General features: G+C 50.4%; 1 protein-coding gene across 1 annotated transcript in view; it reads left to right on the forward strand.

The window, feature by feature from the left end:
• The first annotated feature begins 3,627 nt into the window (after window positions 1-3,627).
• Window positions 3,628-23,970, forward strand: part of LMTK3 (lemur tyrosine kinase 3) — a 33,892-nt gene continuing 13,549 nt past the window's right edge. Inside the window, exons 1-11 of the mRNA XM_044447704.1 lie at window positions 3,628-3,715; window positions 7,483-7,616; window positions 8,243-8,393; window positions 10,198-10,274; window positions 11,456-11,574; window positions 13,072-13,159; window positions 13,602-13,750; window positions 14,212-14,296; window positions 16,539-16,660; window positions 17,759-17,908; window positions 21,512-23,928. Of these exons, the coding sequence (XP_044303639.1) occupies window positions 3,628-3,715; window positions 7,483-7,616; window positions 8,243-8,393; window positions 10,198-10,274; window positions 11,456-11,574; window positions 13,072-13,159; window positions 13,602-13,750; window positions 14,212-14,296; window positions 16,539-16,660; window positions 17,759-17,908; window positions 21,512-23,928 (3,580 nt within the window). The remainder of the gene's footprint in view (window positions 3,716-7,482; window positions 7,617-8,242; window positions 8,394-10,197; window positions 10,275-11,455; window positions 11,575-13,071; window positions 13,160-13,601; window positions 13,751-14,211; window positions 14,297-16,538; window positions 16,661-17,758; window positions 17,909-21,511; window positions 23,929-23,970) is intronic.

Below are 23,970 nucleotides of genomic sequence, written 5' to 3' on the forward strand. Positions count from 1 at the left end.
CACGCTCAGAGGGAATTTTCTCAATGAACTAAAATGTCGCAGGGCTGGTGCCTACCATTAAATTAAACTCCGGACCTATTACCTGAATTTCTGATCAAAATAAAAAAAGCACCAGTTCTAGGATGAAGAACAATTCTGATACCTGGCCTCACATAACGAGACCCCCTCCCCGCTGCTCCTGTTCGCTCCGACTGACTCATGGTAGGAGATGTCATAAATCAGGCCAGATCTCTGTTGTAATAGAGAGCCAGCTGGATCTGGGAATGGTGCTTGGAGATCCAGATCTGTCTCCTCCTCAGTGCATTTCTGACAGTGAGAGGCTGAATTTACTTGGAAAGTAAGTTGTTTCTTGTCTCTGCCCCCTTTCTCTGGTGTTGAGTTCTAGGATGCAGATCATTGCTCCTGGCTTGGGGTGGCCAAAAGCCTTTAAATCACCCCTTTTTATTAGACACTTTCATTTGGTAAGCAATAAAGTGGCAAGGAAAAGAAAATGTTGGAGAAATGAAGCTGCTAATTTACTGGGGATTTTTTTTTTAAGCTGAGAAAATAAAGTCTTTTTGTGCATTCGTAACTCGAAGCGTTGTCCCACTTCTGTCCTTCAAGCTGCACTTCTCTCAGTCTCCAAAGGATTCCTGTTATCTGTGGCTCCAGTTCCCTATTTGACATGGGGACCAGAGAGAATTGGAGGGTTCTGGACCCCCGGTTTCTTGTCCACTGGCTCACCCCATTTCTATAATCCAGCTTCACGGATAAGCAAAGGTCTGAGCACAAATCTTTCTGTCCTAATTTTGCATCTGACAGCGCTGCAATCCAAGGTTTGTTGCTCAGACCTCATTATGTGCAAATGAGTACAAGCATTCCGATTCACTTCTTGCAGAAAAGAAAGGATGTGTATTTGCAGTCGCCAGTGAGTGGGCCTTTAAACCGACTTGTCATGGCTTTCCCCAAGGAACTCTGGGTACTGTAGTCCCGTGAGGTGGCTAGGGATGCCAGTGAGCAAATTCTCAGCATTATCAGCACACTTAATGCTTGCAGTTTGTGGAGGGAAGCCAAGGCAGTTAATTCTGCTTCAAACGTGTTTTAAGTATGACATGTAATTGCAGCCTGAGTGAGTTTTGATGTGCTCTGTCAAAGTATTTCACTGACAATGGCGTGCATTGATCAATCGCCGCAAATGTTTTCATGATGGAATGTTTATGCAGCCTCTGTCACCCAAGTGCACTGACTCACATGGACCAGAAAGTGGATCAGGATGAAGGGGTCTTCAGACAACGCCAACAATGCCTTTTGGCAGGCAGGCGGGCAGGCACAGGATCTCACCTGCCAGCCCCAGCCCAGTGGAGAAGCACCTCCTGGGAGCACCTCCTAGAAGCTGCTCCTTCATGGTTGGCATCAAAGGGGATGCACCCCACCTGGGTCCAGTGAATGTAAGGTGCCCACCAGCTCTGCCCTTTCACACTGATGTATCAGCTACCCCGGTTCCTGGAACCAGGATTCTTGTGGATTGGTTGGGGGGCTCATGGAAGAACCTGTGAGCATAAATTGCTGCGGTACGTGTGTGGTGCCCTTTTCTCTAGAGGACTGAGTGTGTGCTCCAGGTTGCATCATCATCAGCGCATGCTTGGTGGGCTCCATCCCAGTGCACCTGCCCATGCATGGGTTGTCTGAAGAGACACGCACAGTATCTGCACTCTGAGGGTACATGGCTGGGTTGTCGGAACACCTCTTACCTCTGCTCCACATCTGCTGTGTGCAACCTGATGCCACACCAGAAGTGTTGATCTGCCGTTCCCATTGTCTGTTTTTGCTGGGAATTTCGAGAGTTGTAACACAGCGTGTCTGAGGAACACCAGGCTGGGGAGGGCCACTCATTCTGATGTGCATAAGACAAAATGTCTGGGTGACCCTGTAGAAGTGATTTTTTTTTTCGTGAAGGGTTCAAAAGCAGGGCCTTCTCAGTGGTGGCTCCTAGGCCATAGCATACCCCTCCTGCTTCCTCTGATGTCATGTTTTCATGCCCCTCTCTTCCTTTCAGTGAGCAGTCAAGACCTATTTCTTTCATTGTGCTCTTTCTGATTTATTTTGCCTGATAGTTTTGAAGCTATCAAAACTATAGCTTCAAAAAGCGGCAAACATAGCGGCAAACATTCTGCTGTAATTTCTGCTGTTTTCCTTTCCTTTTCAGTTCTTTCCCAGTTACTGATTTTAGTTTTCAATTCATTGTTGTTCCAAGTGACATTACGTTTAATCATTCAATCAGTATTGTCTACTGTGTTGCAGTTAAAAAGCAGAATGCAAATTGTGCAAATAAAATATGGAAAGAGATAAAACCACACATGAGACTATTTCTGCCAGCGTGAAGCATTATGCATGTGAGAGAGAAACTCTTTTATGCATATGTGTCTGTGTCCTTTGAAACAGGGGTGTTTTTCAACCAGACTTTCATCCCACAATTACTCTGCCTCATTTGCAGACGTTTACCCGGGTTCAGCCTTCACAGACCACCATTTGTCAGCTTCTCATGTTTTCTCACCAGTGGTTCTCTCTTTTTACTGACCAGAAAAAAGCAAAAACAAAAACAGTTCAGGAGGGAAAGGCGAAATAGCTGCACAATGTGTTTGGAAAGGGGGCTCAGGAGCCATCTGTCTGGAAGCGCCCCAAGTGCAGCGTTTCACCCCACTCTTGTACAGAATGTCCAGTCTCCTCTTTGCAGTGTTTCTCTCTGTCTTGAACCCTCTTTTGATTTCTCCATCCTTTCCTGGTCTTCACCTTCTTGCTTATGCACTCCCTGCTGCTGCTGCTGCTGCTGCTGCTGCTACCCAGGAGCAGGTCTCCATGGTGACAACACCCCCCTTCATCTATTCCTGCATCCTCCTCCCTTTAGCCTAAGTGACATGTCCATTGCCCAATCAACAACCTGGGTTGGATGGGAGGGCTCTTATCTCCATCAGTTTCTCTGCTACCCAGAGAGCAAGGATCTGGTGGTGGGGGGGAACCACCCAACCTCCTTTCCCCCTCATTTCTCTCTTCCCCTCTTTTTTTTTCTTTCTTTCCTTCCTTCCTTCCTTCCTTCCTTTTTCAATTGGATTTCTAGGTTCTCTCCTTCACTTCTTCCCCACCCCTCCCCTTTCCCCATACATCTGCTTCCTTCCTTTCCCTTCCCCATGTGAGATCACCTATTGTTACAATTTCTCCCCCTTCACACACACGCTTGCACACACACACACACACACACACTGCATCCTTGTCTCCAGTTCGCCTCAGCACCTTTAATATCCTTTGCCTCTCTCTGCTTTCTTCTTTTATGTTTCATCCTCTCGCATTCCTTGGGCAATGAGAGAAGATGTCTGGGAATGAGCTCCAGGTAGCAGCTAGCCAAGCAGTCGCACATCGTCTTAAGGATGCGGGCGATGCAATCGGTTGGGTACCATTGTTCCTGGCGTCTTCTGCTTCATTCCATCATCTCTGATGACTGATGTCTACCGTGCTTCTCCTTTGCTTTGCTTTGCTGGGTGACTGATTTCTGCCCCCCCACCCCAACACACACATAACCACACCTGCATCTTGAGACCTCTCCCCGCCTCCCTCCCCTCCTTCCTGATCCATGATTCCCGACTCCCCCCTAAGATGCTAAGACAAGGCCCCTTCCTCCTCCTGGCTGTGTCCATGTCGTATTTCAACCCCGAGAAAGCACTGGCAGCGCCTTCGGAAAATGGTGAGTCTTGGCAGGGTCGCGCGAGCTCCTGTCCACCGGTGACAGACCCTCTCTCTGGTTTCTTTCCCACTCCACCGACTGTGACCACCTGTTTGTGTGCTGGTTGCCTGCCCAAACCTGACATCCCCTTGGGTGCAAAAGTGGGTACGGCAACAGATGTGGGGTTTCTTCCCAGAAGGGAGATTGGTGATGGTGTCTGGGCTATAAATTCCATTCTCGGGGGAAGGCAGGGATTCCTGCACAGAGGAAATTAATCATCCCTGGGTTTCATCAGACATGTTAGCCAGTATTGGCATTTGTTGGTGGCGGTTCTCTCCTGCCTCCCCTCACCCCAACCTCCCCTGGGTGCTGGTGAGAACAGGGCAAATGAAGAAGCCCCAGCAACAAGAACAGAAGTTGTTGTGGTTGAAGGAGAGATGTTTTCACTCATTGTGGTGGGGCAGTCCTTGATAATAACAAAGATCTGGCCTTAATACCTGGCTGAAAAGGCAATGAGGCTCATGAACGTTTGGGGTGGGCGTGAGGGCCAGGCTGGGGAGGTCTGTGGCATCCACAGCATTTAGTGTGAAGCTGCCTTGGATCCGACGGCCATCTGGGGAGAGTGGGGCGAGTCGCTCTGGCTGTCCTGCTGGCAAATGGACCTGCGTGCTGTGGGGAGCATCGTGCGCGTGTGTGAGGAGCGATCCGCCGCTGGAGGAGCCAGCTGGTCTGGGATGGAGAAGATGGTGGAGGTATTTACGATGGGGAGGGGAGAAGGATGGATGGATGGATGGTGGTTGTAAAAACAGGCTGAAAGGCAGAGGAAGGTGTGTATGTGGGAGGAATGGATGATCAGGTGCAGAGGCAGATGGCCAACAGGGTGAGAACAAGCCACAGGACTGTGTCTACTGGAAAGCTGGTTGGCTGTGGGCAGCTGGTTGGTGGTGTGTGAACAGCATGCTGGACTAGACAGACCCCTGGACTGGTGCGCCGGGGCTCCTCTTATGACACGGCATTGGAGATGGCTGTGCAAACAGCTCAACCCACAAGTCCACTGTGAACTTTCTGGGCAACTTTGGTCAAGGCAGGCTCAGCGACTCGTCTGTGAAATGGGGCCAATGAAAACCTCCTCACAGGGTCTGTGTGCATGTATGTGAGATCAGAACTGGGGAGCATTGCCTTGCGTTTTCCAGCAGCAAGCGGCTGGCTACCATGCAAAAGCGGGTGTTGCTAGACTGCTGGAGCGACTTTTCATCTGGTCCTGCAGAGCTCTTGTTTTCTGTCGTGCACCAATCTTAGCTTCCCACAGTGAATTCTGAAGCACCGTTCGGTGAGAAGCCCACGCCACTCCCAGATTAGACGAATTCATGCGAATGCTTCACGGGACACCTAATGACTCTTGTTCCATTTCTGGAGCCTGAAGGACCTTGTTATCCCAGCTGTTTTAACAACTGGGAAGTCTTCCCCTCATTTAAAATCAAAACCATCTTTCTCTCTCTACCCATCTTGCCGTCCCAGCCTGCTCTGTCTCATGCACAATCTTCCCAGTTTCTTTTCCCCTCTCTTGCATCTTCCTTTGTATCTATAAAGCATGGCACTGGTGTTGTTCTCTAGCTGCCACTGGCTTGTTTGCTCTGATGTCACAGAAGGGGGAGGCAGCCTCCGGTTTGGTGCTAAGGAGTCTTTGTGTTGGGACTCTTGGGCCCGGATGCCTTCTTTTCTATAGAGAAATGAGGATTTTCCCCACCCAACCGCTTCTGCAGGCCTGCTGCTCCGAATTGTGTGATGGGCTTCAGTATGTGCAGCAAAAAGGGGTACCAACAACTCCTCTTGCAGTCTGCAACAGGCCCCTTCTCAGATTTTGTTCCTGAGAAAACCTGGTGGATTTCCTCTGTAATGGAGTTCTACTGTAATCATCCTTAATGGAATCAGCATTGTGCCTGGCCTCCAGAAAAGCAGGTCTGTGCACAGTTTGAAGATCAGGGTGTATCAGACTAGAGTTGTCCCTTACACGTTGCTTTAAAAGAGGAAACACCCAAGCCAGTGTGGCATAGTGGTTGGAGTATTTGACTGGGATTTGAGAGATTAAGGTTCTAGTCCCTCATTTGAAGCTCAATTGACTTTAGGCCAGACTTTAGATACTCAGTCTAACCTACCTTACACAATTTTCTGAGAATAAAAAGGAAACAAAGAGGATTATTTAAGCTACCTTGGGTTTCTTGCAAAAGGAAAAACGGCGGGGGGATGTAGGTTAAGAAATAAATAAATAGTAAAAAGAGGACACTGCTTAGCACAAAATGCTCATGTTCTAATCCATAGCTAAAGATGCCAGTTCAGAAATAATGACAACAATTTAGAAAGGCCATAAATCTCACCTTAGGTGGAAAATGGTGACTTGCATGCCTCTTCCATCTGTCATTCAGGTGCTAAGCATCGATGGGGCACTTCAAGGTGGCCCTTCCAACAGAAGCCTCTGCTGTAAAATTGCGCACCTGGTCAGCAGAACTACCTCTCTAAACCAGTTTAATAGTCTGTGCTTCTTTCTACAGAACCTTGGGATTGTAGTTTGTGGGACGGTATGGCTGGAAGTCTTAGCTGCCTCTGAAACTACAATTCCCAGGATCCTTTGCGGAGGGAAGTCCCAACTGAGAAAGAGTTAGAAAACATATTTTTATAGAGTGGATGTGCACTGTTTAGTAAAATCTGAAGAAAAACCTCGCCTACATGTGTCCAAGGTGAAGCCCTGTGTATGAGGCACTTGGTAGATGGACTGCTGCCAGGCCAGGACAAGTGGCATGAGGCATTGTGTGGGAGAATTAAAAGAATAAAAAGTGGATACATGCAAAGTGTCCAGCCTGCCATGAGTCCATAATGGTGCAAATGCTGGGGCATATGAACTTTAATGGGTTCACCAAGACTAAATCATTGCTCCTGTAAAAATATGTGTATTTTATAAATCAGTTGGTCCTTGTCCTTACACAAGAAGTAGAGAGCACGACAGCTGCTGCTGCTGCAGCCACCGCCATCAATAATATCCAGAATGCCTCTGGCTGTATGTTAGAGCCCAGTAGAATCCTGGGATAGTAAAGATGCCGCCAGTACTCAGCTTGGTAAACTTTTGGGGAGGGGCATGCTGCAGGCAGCCGTGGGGATGGGCGGGGATGCTTACCTTTGCACCTTGTGTGGTTGTTTTGTTGTTGTTAGACAGACTGCAGAAAATCTTATGCACTGCGGGGGGATGTTGGAAAATGTTTATGGCAACAGATGAAAGGAGGGCTTTTTGTACAGGGATAGAAAAGTGTGGAGCTTGAGATTAAAGCCGATTTGTGGAGGGGCAGATGACAGACAGCTGGGGAAGGGTTCATGTTCTGAACAGACGTGTGTGTGTGTTGAGGACCCAAAAGCCTTTTTTACATCATGGGGTAAGGCTGCTTTCTCCAACCTTGTGCATTCCAGATATGTTTGGACTGCAGCACCCAGAATTCCCAGTCAATGGCCCTGCTGGGTGGGCGTTCTGGGAGTTGCGTGAAGGCCATGAAGGCTACCAGGTTGGGGAAGGCTGGAATAAGGGATTCATCCCCTTCTCCCCCCTCGACTGCCCTTCCCCTTCCACTAGCATTAGCTGTGCCTCAGCCCCACTGAAGCAAACTTGAAATTTCGCTAACTGCCTCGAGACGTGCTGTGTTTCTGTTACGTGCCACTTCTTTTTTAATTTGGATTTCTTTTTCCCGAGTTACCCTTGCTGTTTGAAATGCGTGTCCCATCGTTTCCCCTCTGGCTTCCCCCAGATGGTCTGTCCCCGGGCCGGGCTTCACTGGCCCCTCCCTACGCCGTGGTCCTGGTCTCCTGCTCAGGCTTGCTGGCCTTCGTCTTCCTCCTGCTCACCTGTCTGTGCTGCAAGCGTGGCGATGTGGGGTTCAAGGTGAGCCCGGCTGTGCGGGGGGGGGGGGGGGGTGGGCAACGTGTGTTTTCTGTACCTTTTTTATTCTTCCTTGTGCACTGAAAGGAGATGCCAAACTGTAAATCGGCCTTCCTGACGTGTGTTGCCCTTCCGAGGTTTTGGGCTACAGCTGCCGTCATAGCTGTTGTCGTCCAAAACATCTGGAAGGAACCATGCCGGGACAAGCTGATGGGTTAGGGAGGCGGCACTGGGGGTAGTGAGCCTTTACCGCAGGGGCACAATGAGTGGGTTCGGACAACAACTCAAGGGCTGAGTGTGCTGTTGAACCATGGGTTGTGGTTGAACTATGGTTTTTCATGTTGTCTGAACCCAGCTGCACTAAGAAGCCATGGCTTGTGAACCACAAACTCTCCTGGTTTGTTGCTTGGCTGAGAAACATGGGCTGTTCTCCAGGGACAGCTCAAGAACTCATGTTTCGACAACAAGCTGTGGTTTTAGGGCAACCCACCCTCAGCTCCTGAGTGTGTTATCATGTGGCCTGAGCCCAATCAATGTCAAACATCAGGAAAGGCCCTCAATGTTCTTTAAGATTATTCAGACCTTTTCCTTATTGATTATCCTTATACTCATCTCTGCCCACCTGGCAGGAATTTGAGAACCCTGATGGAGAAGAATACTCTGGAGAGTACACGCCGCCAGCAGAGGAGACCTCTTCCTCTCAGTCTATTCCAGATGTCTACATTCTACCTCTCTCTGAGGTCTCACTCCCATCCTCCAACCAACAGATGCCCCAAACAGGTAAGGGCTTTGGGAGGGGGAGGTGTGGATGGTGAGATGGAGAGTGACTGCCTTCCTCTTCAATGCCTTTCCCATCTGCCTTGTTTCATAGAGATGGTGAAAGGGTAGAGTGGCTGGAGCCCCTGTATAATTCTCCAAGATTATACAGTGGCATCACTCTAGCCTTGGGTGCCTCTATGGTGAAAGCCCGGCATCCCTTTCACTGGCAGTTAGTCAAACCCGGTTCCATTGTAGAATGACGTGCCAGCAAGTCCTCTCGGGGTGCATCATTTGAGGATTTTGCTATCTTTGTTGTAGAGCTCTTTGTCTATTTTGCCCGAGCCACACTACTAAGGCTTATGTGCAACCCTTCCTGGCATGTGACTGGCATCCCACTGGGGGAAGAGGTGAGAGAAATAGTCAGCTGTGACTTTTTTCCTCCTCTGAGATCATGCAGACCCAGCGACTGATCTTTGCACGTAATGGAGCGCCACCATGGGCAAATTTTTCTGTGGAGCAAATGCTTCTGCCTGATCCTGTACTGAAGCCGTGGGTGGGGGAGCTCCCACGACATGCTGGGGTGATTGCCAAGCCACCTGCAACCCTAAAACAGCCTGTAGGTTCTGGATGGCTTGTCGGCCACCAGGACAGAGTGACAAGGAAGTCCCAGGGGCCTGTGGAAAGCCTTTTATGATTGGCCAACTCAGTTTGGAAAGGTTGCTTTCCTTCGTTTGGGACTGCAGTGCAAATACAAACATGCCACCTCAGTATTATTTTGGGTCACTCCAGAATGCCTAGAAACAAGTGAGATACTATCAGTTATGCACATTCCACTGACTGTCTTCCTTCACAAAATCATTTGTTAAAATAGTTATTCACATCTTATAACCCATAAGCGAGCTAGCAGTCAAGCACCACGCTGACCTACCTTAGTTGGGTTCAGACTTAATGAAAAGTGACAGCATGCCCTTCCGCAGCTGAAATATTCAAAAGAGCCGCCACCACGAGAAAACTCTGCTGGGAAATTCTCCCATTGCGGCCTCTCATTATGTGCAGAGCAGGCTTCTGTCCTCCTCCTCCTCCAGTCTGCGTTTTCGCTTCTCTGCTCTTTCCTTCTGCCCCTGCTGTTCCTCCTTCATGGTAGTTCATGTCCCATAGGCTTCACTGTTCTCAGTTGTACAAGAATCTGGTGCAATCCTGTCCCTGCCAAATCCCCAGTGTGTAAGCACCTTGGAGAATGTTTGTATTGGAAAACCGCAAAAAGAGAAAAGTTTGTATTCTCGGCTGAACAAAAGCCTAGTTTCCACTGTACCCTTTTTTAAAACCACTGCACAAAATGTGCCCACGTGCACATTGGAATAAATGCCCCTGCCTGGTCCCCCAGATCTGCTGTTGATTAAATGTTCTCATGGTTCGTGGGATGATGCAGCAGCCCCTGTTTGTCTCAGCTTTGTTTCCAGGAGTCCTGCCTCCAGTTCACTCTTGCTTTAGCTTAGACCGTCCCATCGCACTCTTATGCCTGAGGGCACATTGGCACAACTGTTCCATACCATCTTGCTGTAATGGTTTTCCCCAGAGCGTCCTGGTATTCTGGCGTCAAGGGCATGCTAAGAATGGCTCCCTGAATACTCAAAAGGCCACAGTCCCCAGAGTCCTTTGGGAATGTGCTGCGGTGTAACCATGCTTGTCTGGCAGGGGCTTCCTAAACCTGTCTAGCTTATCTCACAACATACCTTTGCTCAGTAGCTTTGGGGCATGGCGGAAGATGCTCAGCTCCTGGGCCACGCATCATGTTCTCAGTTGGAGCATTGTCTCTCTCTTCCAGATTTAGTGAAGCACTTGGGACTCAGCCGACAGCACCTCAGTTATCTGCAGGAGATTGGAAATGGCTGGTTTGGGAAGGTGAGCAAGAACTTCTTTGGAGGTTGTTGTCCGAGTGATTCAAAGATAGGACCCAAGGCTCGTTCCAGCAAATACAGGCAGTATCCCATAACTGGTGGGGCTTGGGCATAGCACATGAAAATGGGAGAGCTGTCATAGCGTGTTAAGTTTTACTTTTTGTTTATCTAAAATGAAAACAACCATTAAAAGTATCTATCAGAAAATCACAAATAGCAGCAGTGAAAAACAAACAACCTTGTTCAGTGGAGTGGATAAAACAGAAACTAGAGCCAGGTTGCAGAAGGCACCCTGCTGGCAAATGGAAAGAGTGTTGCTGGCACCAAAGTGATGTCGGAACTGGTGACTGGCAAGGCTCCCTGGGGAAGTGGGGTGCAGCTTTCGACAGACAAGGGGTCACCACCAAGAAGGCTCTGTGTCTAGTCAACCCCTCCCTAACTTCAGCTGATGTTGGAGTATATGTGTGTGCACAGAAAGGGATGACCACAAGGTCCACGGTGCAGAACCTGGGTGCAAGAGGAGAGCCCCATCCTGAGGCCTAGTCTGGCAGCCTTCAACTATTGGAAAAGGGAAGGGGGAGTCGTGCTCGGAGCAGGTTTTACGATTCCACCATGGGAGCCCCATTCCTGAAACATCCCAGAAAGCTGTGCTTGGGGCTTCCTGTCTGCTTCCTAGGATGCTCTAGGAATGCTGCTTTTATGGAATAACAGGAGAAAAGGTTTTCCAGGTGTTCCTGAGTTTATTAAAAGGCAGGAATGACATGGAGCTAAGAAATCGCACTTTCAGATTTCCCCTAAAGAAGGAAAAGGCATTCGTGCCAATATTCTGACGCCAGAGGAAATGGCCTTCCTGCTGATCCAGAGCAGTGGCTTCTCTTGCTCGGCGTCGTCAGCACTGACTGGCAGCAGCCCGTCCGCAGGGCTCCCAGCAGGATTCTTTTCTCATCCTACCTGGAAAAACCCGGGAGTGGAGCATGCATTTCATCACCCTGTGTCTCATCCCTTCCTTGCCGAGCCACTAAGCTGTCTAGGGCCTTGGAGAGCATCATCCCATTCAGTTGTGCCTAGAAATGAGCTGGCAGCCAGTGCTGCTTTTTAAGAACCGCTGCACGATGCTTTGTAGAGTCGGTCCCAGTATCCCAGCCTCAGATGTTCACATGGGCTCCTTTTTCTTTTCTGTTTCAGGTCATTCTGGGTGAAATATTCTCGGATTTCACCCCTGCACAGGTGGTAGTGAAGGAGTTACGGGTGAGCGCTGGGCCACTGGAGCAGAGGAAATTCCTGTCAGAGGCCCAGCCTTATCGGTAAGGAGCCGATGAAACGGAAAAAGTCATACAAACGCTGTTGATACAGGATCCTGGTATACAGTGATACCTCGGCTCACGAACGCCTCAGTTCACGACCAAATCGGGTCGCGAACAAAAATTTCATAAAAATTTTGACTCAGGCGGCGAACTCTGCATTGGGTGGCGACCGAGATCACGTCCTTCACTCCCCACCCCGAGTGGGGAGATGGCCGAGATCACGCCCGTCGTTCCTGCGCGAGCGCGCCCGTGATCGCATCCCGCCTTCCTGCACGAGTGCAATCTCAGCCATCTCCCCCACAGCACGATCGCGCCCATCTCCCCCCCCGAGCACACCCACATTCACGCCTGCCTCTCCCCCACAGTGTGCCGGGGTGACGGGTGTGTGCAGGGTTGATGGGTGTGATCGCAGTCATGCTGGGGGGGGGCAGGGAGATGGCCGCCCTCGTGCTCGGGGTGGGTGAGGGGGAGATGGCCGTGATCTTTGTTGTTCTTTGTCACTTTGCTTCACATCTTTCTGATTAAACAAAATAGTTACAGAATGGATTGACCTTATGGGGAAATTTAACTTGGCTCACAGCCAGTTTGGGTCACAACCAGAGTCCTGGAACGGATTAAGTTCGTGAGCCAAGGTACCACTGTAAACTGCTGCCTCTGTTTCAGCAGAGGCTGGAGCAGTGACAAGAGATGGCTTTAATCTCCTGCATCATGTTTCGATTGGGTATATCCATCAGTGCTTCCTGATAGGGGAGTTGATGAGGGAAAGCCTGTCTCATTCACAAAATTTTACTGGGAATGAGCCTTCCAGACAGGATCACCTTCCTTTGGTAACCTACCTTATTTTTCTGCACCTCTTTCTATATTGTTTTCTTTTACAAAAAAATGTTAAAGAAGAAAAGATGGAAAAACTGCATGATGGCTTTTGATTGCTAGCATGAAGAATGCATTGCCTAGAAGCACTAACATCTATTCAGAGACTGCCCTCAAAAGAAAAAGGATTTCTTGCTAGTTGTCCAGCTATATTTAAGTGTGTGTGTGTGTGTGTTGGGGTGTGGGAGGGGACCGAAAAGAAGCAGCTGGCAAGCTAAGTTCCACAATTGTGTTTGTGTGTCCGGTCATTTTTCACAGTTTCTTTCTAGGTGTCTTCTGCTTCCTCCTTCTTTTCTTAGAGTTTGTGTACTTCCTGTCCCCTCCCATTTGTTGGAGTCTCGGTTCAGCTGGGACAGTTTTCTTGCTTGCATTTTTTTAAAAGAGTGGAGAGTAAGGAAGTTGGGTCAGTAGGACTGTTTACTGCAAGCTGATGGGTGACTTGGCCATTGGTAAAGAGGCTTTGGGGAGTCCCGGTGACACGAAGCCCAACAGGTGGTTGAGGGAAGCTTTGACTGATCAGTTGGAAAGGGAGACCCCGACCGTAGTAGGAGCCCCCTCTTTGTAAGATGGATTGTGCCAAACCTCCCTTTTTCTTCTTGTTTCTGTGCCTCTTTCCTTGCTCTCAAGAAGCCTCCAGCATCCAAACATACTGCAATGCCTCGGTCTGTGCACGGAGACCATCCCCTTCTTGCTTATCATGGAATTTTGCCAGCTGGTGAGTAAGCAGAAGCCGAAATGGGACGGGGTGGGAGAGCCAGTCTCACCCAGAGGGCCGGTTGGCAGCTCATGGCAAGCCACTGAGGATGAATCAACGCTCAGGGCTGCCATGAGGCGAGCCATCTTGAAAATGCTTGCAGTGGCCAGAGGTTGCCGTGAATTGTTGTGCCATCCGAGCAGTGGGTACCGTTTGGATGGCACAACAAAGGTCACACATCACTCTAGACTAGGAGTGGCCTTTTCATGCAGCTCATTCAGAGAAAGAGCAAAAAGTCTGGACAAGGTAAGAACAGGAAATGAAAGCTTCTCCTCCTCCTTTATGCAGAAAATCTGCCAAATTTGGGACAATTTCCCCAAATCGACAGAAAACCTTGTGCTGGCTTTGCTAATGCCAGTCGCTAGTTCCAGCTGCCTCCCCTTCTATACTCGTGTCCCTCCAGGGAGATCTGAAACGCTACCTCCGAGCTCAGCGCAAATCCGACGGGATGACTCCCGATCTGCTGACCCGTGACCTCAGCACACTGCAGCGCATGGCCTACGAGATCACTCTGGGAGTGCTTCATTTGCATAAGAACAATTACATCCATAGGTAGGCATGTGGGCGGGGGGGAGGGTGGAGACCCCGGAATTCTCAAGTTCTTCCAGCAGATAATGTGTACCTCTTGTTCAAAAAAATCCCATGGGTTTTAAGATCTAGAACTCGAAAGGTCTTCATGGAGAAGGTGGGTTCTAGTGGTTCGAAAGAGGGGTGCACAACTCCTTTAGGATGAGAGTAGATTGGCCCCACCCCACCCCACCCATGGCTGCTCCTCCTGGTGTCTCCCCCTTTTCTCCTCTTCAGGGGACAAGAAGGCTTGGCTATGCGTATCTGAGAAAAGCAAACTTGGAGGAAGGGTGGGATTAAAATGGATATAAGAATGCATGACAAAAAGAAACCAGTTGCCCATTCTTCCTGGCTATGTTTGCGGAGATGTCTGTAATACAAACCTTTTCCCTGCTCCCTCCCCTCTTTCAGTGATGCTAACTGAGGCGTTGTTTCCCCTTCTGCAGCGATCTGGCGCTTCGGAACTGCTTGCTGACCTCTGACCTCACCGTGAGGGTTGGGGACTATGGGTTGTCGCACAACAACTACAAGGTATGGGGTGGCGCTGCTGTACCAGAAGCACGGCTGACGTCAAGAGCTGGCCTGTCCCCTGGGGCCCCTCGGCAGGAGACCCCACTGGCTTCTCCTCCTGGTCCAGGCCAGGGCGAGAGGCAGGTGCCGGTGGAGCTGCTGAGCAGGAGAAGCGGTAGATGCCGCTGCTCACCTGCTCACTGGCTCTTTGCCTGCCAGAAGGCTTGGGACTGGGATACCTAAGTGGACGTCTCCTTCCTTATACACCCTCATGCCCCCTAAGATCTGTGGGAGAGGCCCTGCTCTGGAAACCCTCCCCGAAGGAGGTAAAAAGGACGTCTCCTTGGAGGAGGGCCTTCTCTGTGGTGGCGCCCAGATTATGGAATGCGCTCCCTGGAGAGGTTTGCCTGGCGCCCAGCTTATACTCCTTTTGGCACCAGGTCAAAACCTTTTTATGCAACCGTTATTTTAAAAGTTAGTATTTTAATGTACTGTCACTTTTAATTTTTTATTTGCTATATGTTATTTATTCTTGTTAGAGATTGTTTTAGTGTGCTTGATTTTAATGATTGTAAGCCATCCTGAGATGATATGCATAAGGGACGGAATATAAAAGTTTTAAGTAAACAAATAAGGCAGGTGGTGCCAGTGGTGGGAACAAAGAGGAGGAGAAAGAGCAGCTGGTGGCCTTGGCAGTGCGAAGGCGTCGACTGCCCACGTAGCGATACGTCGAGCTGGCGTGTTGAGTCACCTTTGCCAACTGGAGCGGCGTGGGCCTGCCACTGGAGGGCGACCGTGTGGAGCTAGTCAAGGGGCCTGCAGCAACGGCCGCATTCAACATGGAGGTGGGGTCTGAGCCCCAGCGTTTCAGGCACTGACAGAGCCCCGTTTCACCGCAAGCAAGCTGCTCCCCCTCCCCAGCTCTTCTGCTGCCCAGCTCATGTCCTGCGCCTCATCCTCTCTCCCACTCTGGTCCACCACACTTGCACGCCCTGTCTTTCCTGTATTAATTTCCTAAGAGTTTCTGTGAACCCCAAGAGGGAGCCCAGAGGCATTTGTGGGTGCCAGGAAAGCTGTCCGAGGGCACACGGGTGTCCATGTCCCTTCTTCATGTTCCGTCAGATTCTTGCAGTCGTGCAGTTACATCCATCTTCCTTCAACTGAAAAGTCTTTTGAGATTATTTTTTTACCAATAACCCAGCTGCTTCCTAATTATACAGCTGTGCTTGTTCATTAAGTATATATCATACCATTCCCCGCAAAGAGTCTCAGGTGGCTTACATGGTCCTCCTCCTCTCCATTTTATCCTCAAAGCAACCCTGTGAGGTAGGATAGGTGGAACCACCTGGGGAGTTTCATGGCTGAGTGGGGACCAGGACCCGGCTCGCTCGAGTCCCAGTCCAGGGCTCCAACCTCCACATTGCACTGATATAAGTTGATGCCCAGGTTATATAATTATAAGTCGGTGTTTTCCATGGTTCCCTTCTCTTCAGATTACTGATGTGTGTTAAGTTTTCTTACCATTGACAACACTGGCTTCTTACTCTCTACAATTATGATGTAGCATCTGCTCAGTTGACTATTATGGTATTGTAGTAAAGTGGGTTGTAGCAGTTAGAGCATTGGGACTGGGACTGGGACTGGGGAGACCTGGGATCTAGTCCCCCCTTGACTATAAAGCTCATTGGATGACTTTGAGCCAATCACAAATTCTCAGCTAATTTACCTTACAAGGTTGTTGTGAGGATAAAACAGAGAAAGAAAGGAGGATTATGTAAGCTGCCTTGGGTTCTATGCAGGAAGAAAAAGCTGGAATTTTATTTATTTATCTCAAGCATTTAGATCCCGTTCTTCCACAGAAGTGCTCAGGACGGCTTACTATTCTAAATTCTAAAATACAATATTAAAACTACAATTATTAAAATAATGTAAGAAGGAGGGAAGGGGAAGGAAGGAAGGGAAAATGAGAAATTTAGAAAGACAGGAGAAAAAAATGATAAAACAGGCCATGGCATTGATAATGCATAGGGATGGATGGAGCAAGGAGCAGATCCTGCACTATGAGGATATTGGTCTATTAAATATTGTATTTCCTCATTCTTTTAAAGGAGCACCTTATAAGCAGCTTGACAGCAGGGTAAGAGCAAGGTGTAACATAGGCAGTCACTGATGTGAAAACAGGGGTCCATATTGTCTCTTGTGAAACAGCGGAGGGCCCAAGACCCGTTCTTATCTAGCATCATTGCTCATTTCTCTTTCGTAGGAAGACTACTACATCACTCCGGACCGGCTCTGGATCCCCTTGCGCTGGGTTGCCCCGGAGCTGTTGGATGAGATGCACGGAAGCCTCATGGTGGTGGACCAAACCAAGGAGAGTAACGTTTGGTGAGTGCTAAGGACCCCCTCCCCCCCTCCCCGCAGACACACACCTCTGTATTTGGGGAAATCGGTGTGCATTCTCAGTTGCACCCTCACACAGCTGTATCTTCCAACTGGGTTAGAACTGAAATGTTCCTAACTTGCAAGCATTAACATTTCTTTCCATCTAATTGTTTTCATTTCCCCCCTGCAACATACCTAGTTACAGATGCTCTTTGGTTAGGGCACAATGCGGGACACGTTTAGATTTTTTTAAAAGACACGTTTGGCCAGTGCTTTTTTTGTAAGAAAAAAGGTGCCGGAACTCATGAAATTATTTACCTATCGTAAGTAGTCGATCACTGTACACACACCCACACACGTCAGTCGTGTAACGAAACGTAACAGTTGCCACCTGCAGTAAGCATTCAGCACGCGACCACACGACCAGTCACAAGCCGAGCAGCACCACAAGCCGAGCAGCGCCATCACAACCAGCGCGGACGAAGTCCGCATGCATCGGATTCGACACACAAGCAGCCCGCATGCACCGTTTTAATGATTTTGTCACCGACCTGCTACGCTCAACGGGGCGATTCAAATCCACGTGGACCAAACATCAAATTTTCAAAAGTTACTTTTAAAACTTGGAAAATCTGTGGAAAAATGGTGCCGGAACTCTGCTCCGGTGCATTCTATGAGAAAAAAAGCACTACGTTTGGCTATGCTGAGAGTTAGCAGGTTTCTTCCTGTCTCAACATGGCTCTGCCCTCAGGGATTGTATGGGGTGGAGGGGCCCAGGGTGTATACAGATTTGAATCTGGCAAAGCCTTCACCGTGGTGGCACCCTGGCTGTGGTTGTGCCATCTTGGCTTCTCAGGGGTGCTTCTCTGTCTCCTCAGAGAAGTTTGTCTGGTGTCCTACTTACGTCCTTTTGGGAACAGGCAAAGACTTTTTCACTGACCCAGGCTTTTAAAACTACTTCTAAACAATTCTGCCTAAAATCAGGGCCAGCCCTGTGCAAGATATTCCCCCTCTGCCCCACATGCTAACAGTATCTAGACCTGGGCTGGAGCCTTCCTTTTCTCTGTGTCCTGATCTCTCTCTCCTTTGCTTTCCTGCCAGGTCTATGGGGGTGACCATCTGGGAGCTTTTTGAATTTGGGTCCCAGCCGTACCGGCACCTCTCCGACGAGGAGGTGCTGACCTTTGTCATCAAGGAACAGCAGATGAAACTGGCCAAGCCACGCCTTAAGCTTCCTTACTCTGACTATTGGTGAGTCCTTCCTCCACTTGCCAGGGGTATGTATGTCTTGCTGATCTTTGCCCCCGGGCGTCACGGTCTGATTGGGATGCCGGTTTAGGCAGCCCTGTGTACGACACCTGTGGTAAAGCACACAGCTACCCGTTCTGTTCCCTCACGGCAGCCACCGTTCCAAGCTTTAAGACCGCATCCACAATTCCTGGTATATTATCAGAACAACATGTATGACAACCCAGTTACAATCAATCAATCAATCAATCAATCAATCAATGAAAATACTCTCAGCAGATGCTTATCTGCATCCTAAACTCACTTCAATTGTAGCACCACCATGATACAAAATGGTATATTGCTTCTTCACCTGCCACTGTCTGTGTGCTCATTTTGTGCACCCCCCACCCCCGGCTGTGGGGTCCTGGACTTTGGCCCCACGGTCCAGGCCCCTCACTGTACTACCTCTTCCAGGCACCAACAAACCTCTGTTGTCTAGGACAGCATCTGAAGAGAATGAGCCCCACCTACTGGTATTTTCCCCCTCTTGGCTATTCCTCCATCCTTCCTCAGGGTCTCTTGTTATCCCCTGAAGAGCTCAGAGCTCTGGGATGCCTTCCTGGGCTTGAAGGTTGTTCGATTCAGCATTCCTGTTTCTCCTAATGTTCTTCCATTCTTCCTTCTCTGTGTTCCTCCAACTGTTCCTCTGACTGTCCACCCATCTCTCTTCCCACATTGTTCTTCTGTCAGTGCGTCTTCCGGCCATGGTGGGGCTTTTCACCTTTTCTTTGCCTGTTCTTCCTGCATCGCTTCAATTTACACCACTGGTTTGTGAATTAATTCTGCTACCCCCACTTTGAGTTGTGTTTTGTTAGGCCAGTCTTCTACAAGTTAATTTGCATGCCCCTTCTAGCTGTGTCTTTCTAGTGGCTGATTCAACTAGGTTTTTATTTTTAGTTTTTGGATGGTTTTAATTGTCTTCTAGAGGTGCATGTACAGCACAGACTACAAGATGGTTGCAATATTCTGTTCCTCCCAAATTCCCTTGAGACCCCTGGAAGTCTGTCACAATGCCCAGAACCAAACTACAGTTCCAGGAGTTTCTGAGGGATGTGGTGGCAATGAAACTAAGAATGTATATCTTTTTTATACTAATGTAGATAGCCCCTTTCTTCAAGAGCTCTCCAAAATGCCACTTTAGTTACAGGCATGTTTTTGTATATGGAGACTGTAGGTTTTGAAAGTATTCCTTTGGTTTTTTTCTAAACCCCAATAATTTGGATCTGAAAAAGGTCAAGAACAAACAAAAAGGTCTGTGCAAATTATTATGCCTAGGTGACCTTAATTAATTAATTTGTTTGTTCTGTTAATAGATCTTCCCATCGTCTGAGGGCTCTCTGGGTGGCTTACAATAAAGCAATAATAAATCAACAATAACGCAACAGTAAAAACAGTAGAACAATTGGACAATTGAAAACATAAAATCCATTAAGAGAATACATAGTCTAAATTTGTATTAAACTTTGTCTTCCAATCAGCTGGAAGTCACATTAAGGCAACACGGCAATAAAATTAAGACAATATTAAAGACCATTAGCCATGGAAGCACCTGCTAAACAAAAATACCTTGTCAAAAGGAGAGCAGCAACATGGGCACAGTCCCGAGAGCCTGCCTGTCACTTTCCCAGCCTGGAGGAATTCAGGCTTCCTGTGAAGGGCGGAGGAACAGGCAGGTACAGGGGGGGGGGGCTGCAGTTCTCCTGACAGCCACTTTTGCCCATCTAAGTGTTTTGCCCAGAGCAGGTGCACACGGCCTATGCTGGCAGCACCTGTCCCCCCTCCCCTCCCCATCCCACAGGAACAAGCCCATCTCCAAGGTCACTCCTCCAGCCTTTGAGTCCGCCTGCTGCTTTCCATGCAGGCTCTGAGGGCAGAGGGTGTGTGTTCCAGCTCTGATCTGGCAGCTCAGTTTGGAAGTCAAAGCTGGGATTCCCAGTTGTCCTGCAACTCTGCCTAGGACTGGACCCTAAAATCAGTGAGTCCTTATATAAATGTTCTTTCCCTGCCTGCTTCCCTTTTGCAAGAACACCAGTCTTGGTGTCCTTGCCTTCTTTTAGCTAGTTTTTTTTTTTATGTATATTTATTCTTCTCTTAATAACACCTCTGAACAAAACCAGTGCCAAGGAGCACAACACCTCTGTTTCTTGCCCAGGTTCCTCAGTGCTCCGTTTTACATTTTGGAAGCCATGGCGTTGGGTTTTTTTTAAGGATCCTTTTTCTAGTACTAAAAAAGAATGAATTGTTTGAAGCGGTGTGTACTCCGTTGTTCCATTCAAGTACAGGAGTTAATTTAATCCTTTAGGCAAAAATCTAAAAGGGCACACATCAGCATAATTCACCTTGCTCTCTGCAGTGCTGACCTGGTGATTTCAGGACACACCCCCCCCGGGTTTTTTTTTGAGATCTTGTTTTGAAACTTGTGTACTTTCCCTTTCCGCTGCAGTGCTCCTCTTTATGGATCACTTGAGAAAGAAAGAAGCCAATTTCATCTCTGCTTTCCACAGTTGTGTGGAACGTCATTCTTTCTGTGCCTACTGAAAGGGAGCCCAGGGCTCAAGCGCCCGCAGAAGCCCCCGCAGGTTCTGGCCCTCCCTGGAAGATCTCCAGATAGGGCTGAAAAAGAACCCTGCCTGAATCTTGGAAAGCGGATGCCAGCCAGAATCAGCATCACCAAGCAAGAAGACCCAGTGGTCTGTCTCAACATAAAGCTGCTAGTGGGATTTCTAACCCCCTGCCGCCTTTTTATATCAATTTTTGCATTTAAAAATGCCGGATGCCGAATAACGCATTGCAATTGTCAGCACAGATATGGTAGTCATATTCACTTGTTCCAGCCACTAAAACTGTTCATCCTTATTTTGACTGAGATCAGTACAAAGATGAAGGCACATGGTTGAATTTCAGTGCTCTGGATGACACAGCTTCCTTCGCTGCTGTTGTTGCTATTCATTACATGTGTGTGCCCCACATAGCCAACGCTCTCTGGACGGCCCACAACATCAAGTCACCCCTCCAGATTTTAACCAGAATGCTTCGTTTCCCAGATTAGGAAGGATCAGGCACTTCCAGCTATACGGAAGCTATAACGTTGTTGCATCACAACAGTTCTATGTCTGCAGATCATTTGCACCTCAGGTTCCTCTTCCCCCCTTCACCCGTTTTATTCTTCTGATGTTAACAGCCATTCCTCCTTTATTCTAAGTTTTCCTATCTGCTCATCCTCCTGTTTGTCTGCCAAGGCTCACAACTTTGCTCTAGTTAACCACTCTCTTCTTTCCTGTTTGCCCTCCTTCTTCCTGGGATCATACTATTTGACTTCCCTCTGCTTTGCAATTCTTTTTCTATCTCTTCCTTTTCTTTTGAGTGATCAGCCATGTTCTTACTGCCTTTCCCACCTTCTCTTAATTTTGCAGTTCTTCTCTGACGGCAGTTGCGTTTTTAATGTTCCTATTCTGCACCCTTAGCTGTTCTCTCAGGCTATTTCTCCCCGACTGGTTTCCCCCCTATTTCTGCCTGTTTTTCCGACTGTTCCTCTATCCTTCCTCCATCCCTGCCCTGCTGCAGGTATGAGGTGATGCAGTCCTGCTGGCTTCCGGCGTCCCATCGCCCAACCATGGAAGAGTTACATTTGCAGGTGAGCTACCTGTTGAACGAGCGCTCCAATGCTCAGGCAGAGGAGAGCTTTGAGTGGCGTTGGAGCGCCCTGAAGCCCAAGCGCTCCTCCTCGCCACCGCCCGCCTCCGCTTCCTCGGCACGCCACCGCAGCTCGTCCGAAGAGATCTCGGCCTATCCGCTCCTGGATGGGTTCCACGGTGGAGACATGGACGACATTCTGACAGTGACGGAGAGCAGCGGGGGGCTGAACTTCGAGTACATGTGGGAGAAGGCCCGCCTGGGGCGGTGGAAGGGCCCCGCCTCGGCCCCGCCTGAGTACCCCTCCACCAACGGGGGGCTGGCTGTGCCCGGCGGCAACCCCTTCTACAAGCAGGCCGTGCACCGCGGGCACAGCCTGGAGACGCCCAGCGTCGTGCCCGTGATCAGCGCCCGCAGCCCTTCGGTCAGCAGCGAGTATTACATCCGCCTGGAGGACCACAGCAGCAGCGACGGGCCCGTCTGTGCCCCCAGCCCTGGCTCGCCCCCCCAGCCCCTCTTCCCGTCCGACTGGGACTGCCCCAGCGCCTCCTACCGGCCCAAGGAGCCGCCCAGCACCAACCCCTTCCTGGCCGCGGGCGACGGCAACCCTTTCCACGTGGAAGGAGAGATCCAGGAGACCTCGCTGACCGAGACGCCGGCCTCGGGGGGCGAAGCCTTCCTTGCCGAGTCCCTGCTCACGGTGTACCGAGAACTGGAGGACCAGCAGCGCAGCTGGGATGCGGAGATGATGGAAGAGCGCGGGGCGGGGGAGACGCTGGCCGGTGACCCCTCCGAGTTCCAGGGGTCACCCTCGTGGGAGCAGGAGCCTTCCCTGATGGAGGACCGGAGCTCCGGCAGCGGCACGGACGACGGCGACAGCAGCATCGGGGGCGGCCGGCGCAACCCCCTGCCCTGCCCGCTGTGCTCCCGGGCCGGCTGCACGTGCGCCGTCCCCCGGGGAGACATGGTGAGCGGCTGGAGCAACCACGGCCCGCCCCTGCGGCGCCCCCACCAGGACAGCTACGGCACCGAGGATGACTCCTCGCTGAAGGTGGAGCGCGGCTCCCTCTCCGACTGCCCGATGCTGCCCCTGACGCCCTGCGACGAGGACGGCGGGGAGCACGGCGAGTTCTACGACCCGCTCATGGGTGCCGCCGTGAAGACCTACGAGCTGCAGGACTACCCAAAGCAGCGGGGGGGGACGGGTGCCCGCCCCCCCGGGTCCCCCTTCCCAGCCATGCCGTCCAGCTGCTGCAACGCGATCGTCCCTGTCGAAATACCCCCGCTGTCCACGCTGGCAGAAAGCAATGACGAGGAGACCATCGCCATCCTGCCGGAAGCCATGGATGGGTTTTCCGCGGTCCCCACGGCCCTCGGCCTCTCCCCAGCGGCCCCCGACCGGCAGAGGGGAACCCTGGATTCCGTGGATTCCTTGGACATTCCTTCCAACACCAGTTCCTCGGACGTCTGCAGCCCGGCCTCTCACTACTCCTCTCCGGGACAAAAGTTTGGTGACAGCGGCTATGAAACGGAGAGCACCTTCTCACCTGAGTTTATCTTCAAAGAAGAGCCACCACCGCCACCATCGGGGGAAGAGGAAGTGTTGGAGGCCGAGGAAGATTCCAGTAAACTCCCGGCAACGCCCATCTCGCAGTCCACCAGTGATCTCACCTTGTCAGTGAGCGAGGAAGGGGCAGAGCTGGAAGAAGAAGTCGGCAGGAGCTTGGGGCCGGCGACTCCACACCGCGACTCGGCCTACTTTTCGGATGGCGAGGCGGAGACTCTGGAGGTGCCAGCAACGGCCCCTGCTGTTAACGGAGAGGAAAAGCCCACCGAGAAGACGACCATGGATGGAGGCTTTGTGGTCCAGGTGTGCAAAGAGCAGCTGCTGGTCACCTTGCAGGAGAACGTCACACGCAACCTCCTTGGTGGCCAGCGGATGCCAGCGTTGGGGCTTCCTCCAGCTGCCCCCTTGAAGGACCAGGCTGTTCTCAGGCTGTGGACCTTAATGCCAGAGGAAGGGCAGGATACAGATGAGGAGGAGGAGGGCAGGAGAAGCCACAGTGGGGATGCCCAGTGGCCAAAGGATGTGGAAGAGAAACCGGAGGAGGAGGTGGAGGAGAAGCACGAAGGGGAATGTACTGAGCCTGAACTCGTGCTGCCAGAGAGAGGGGAAGAGAGCAGGGAAGAAGGGGAGGTGCCTGCCTGGACGGAGCCCCAGAACGCAGCAGTGCCAATCGTGGTAGAATCGCAAGATGCCCCAGAAGACGGTGAGGTGGCAGCTGAGCAGCCCAAAAAGGAGCAGGAGGCTGGTGCTCCAGTGAACCAGGCTGGCGAAGATATCAAAGGTAAGGGCCCCATCCGTGGGGCTGTGATAAGGAGGGGAGGTG

This window comes from Varanus komodoensis, unplaced genomic scaffold (genome assembly GCF_004798865.1).
Source record: "Varanus komodoensis strain SLA01 unplaced genomic scaffold, ASM479886v1 scaffold53, whole genome shotgun sequence".
Taxonomy (NCBI): domain Eukaryota; kingdom Metazoa; phylum Chordata; class Lepidosauria; order Squamata; family Varanidae; genus Varanus; species Varanus komodoensis.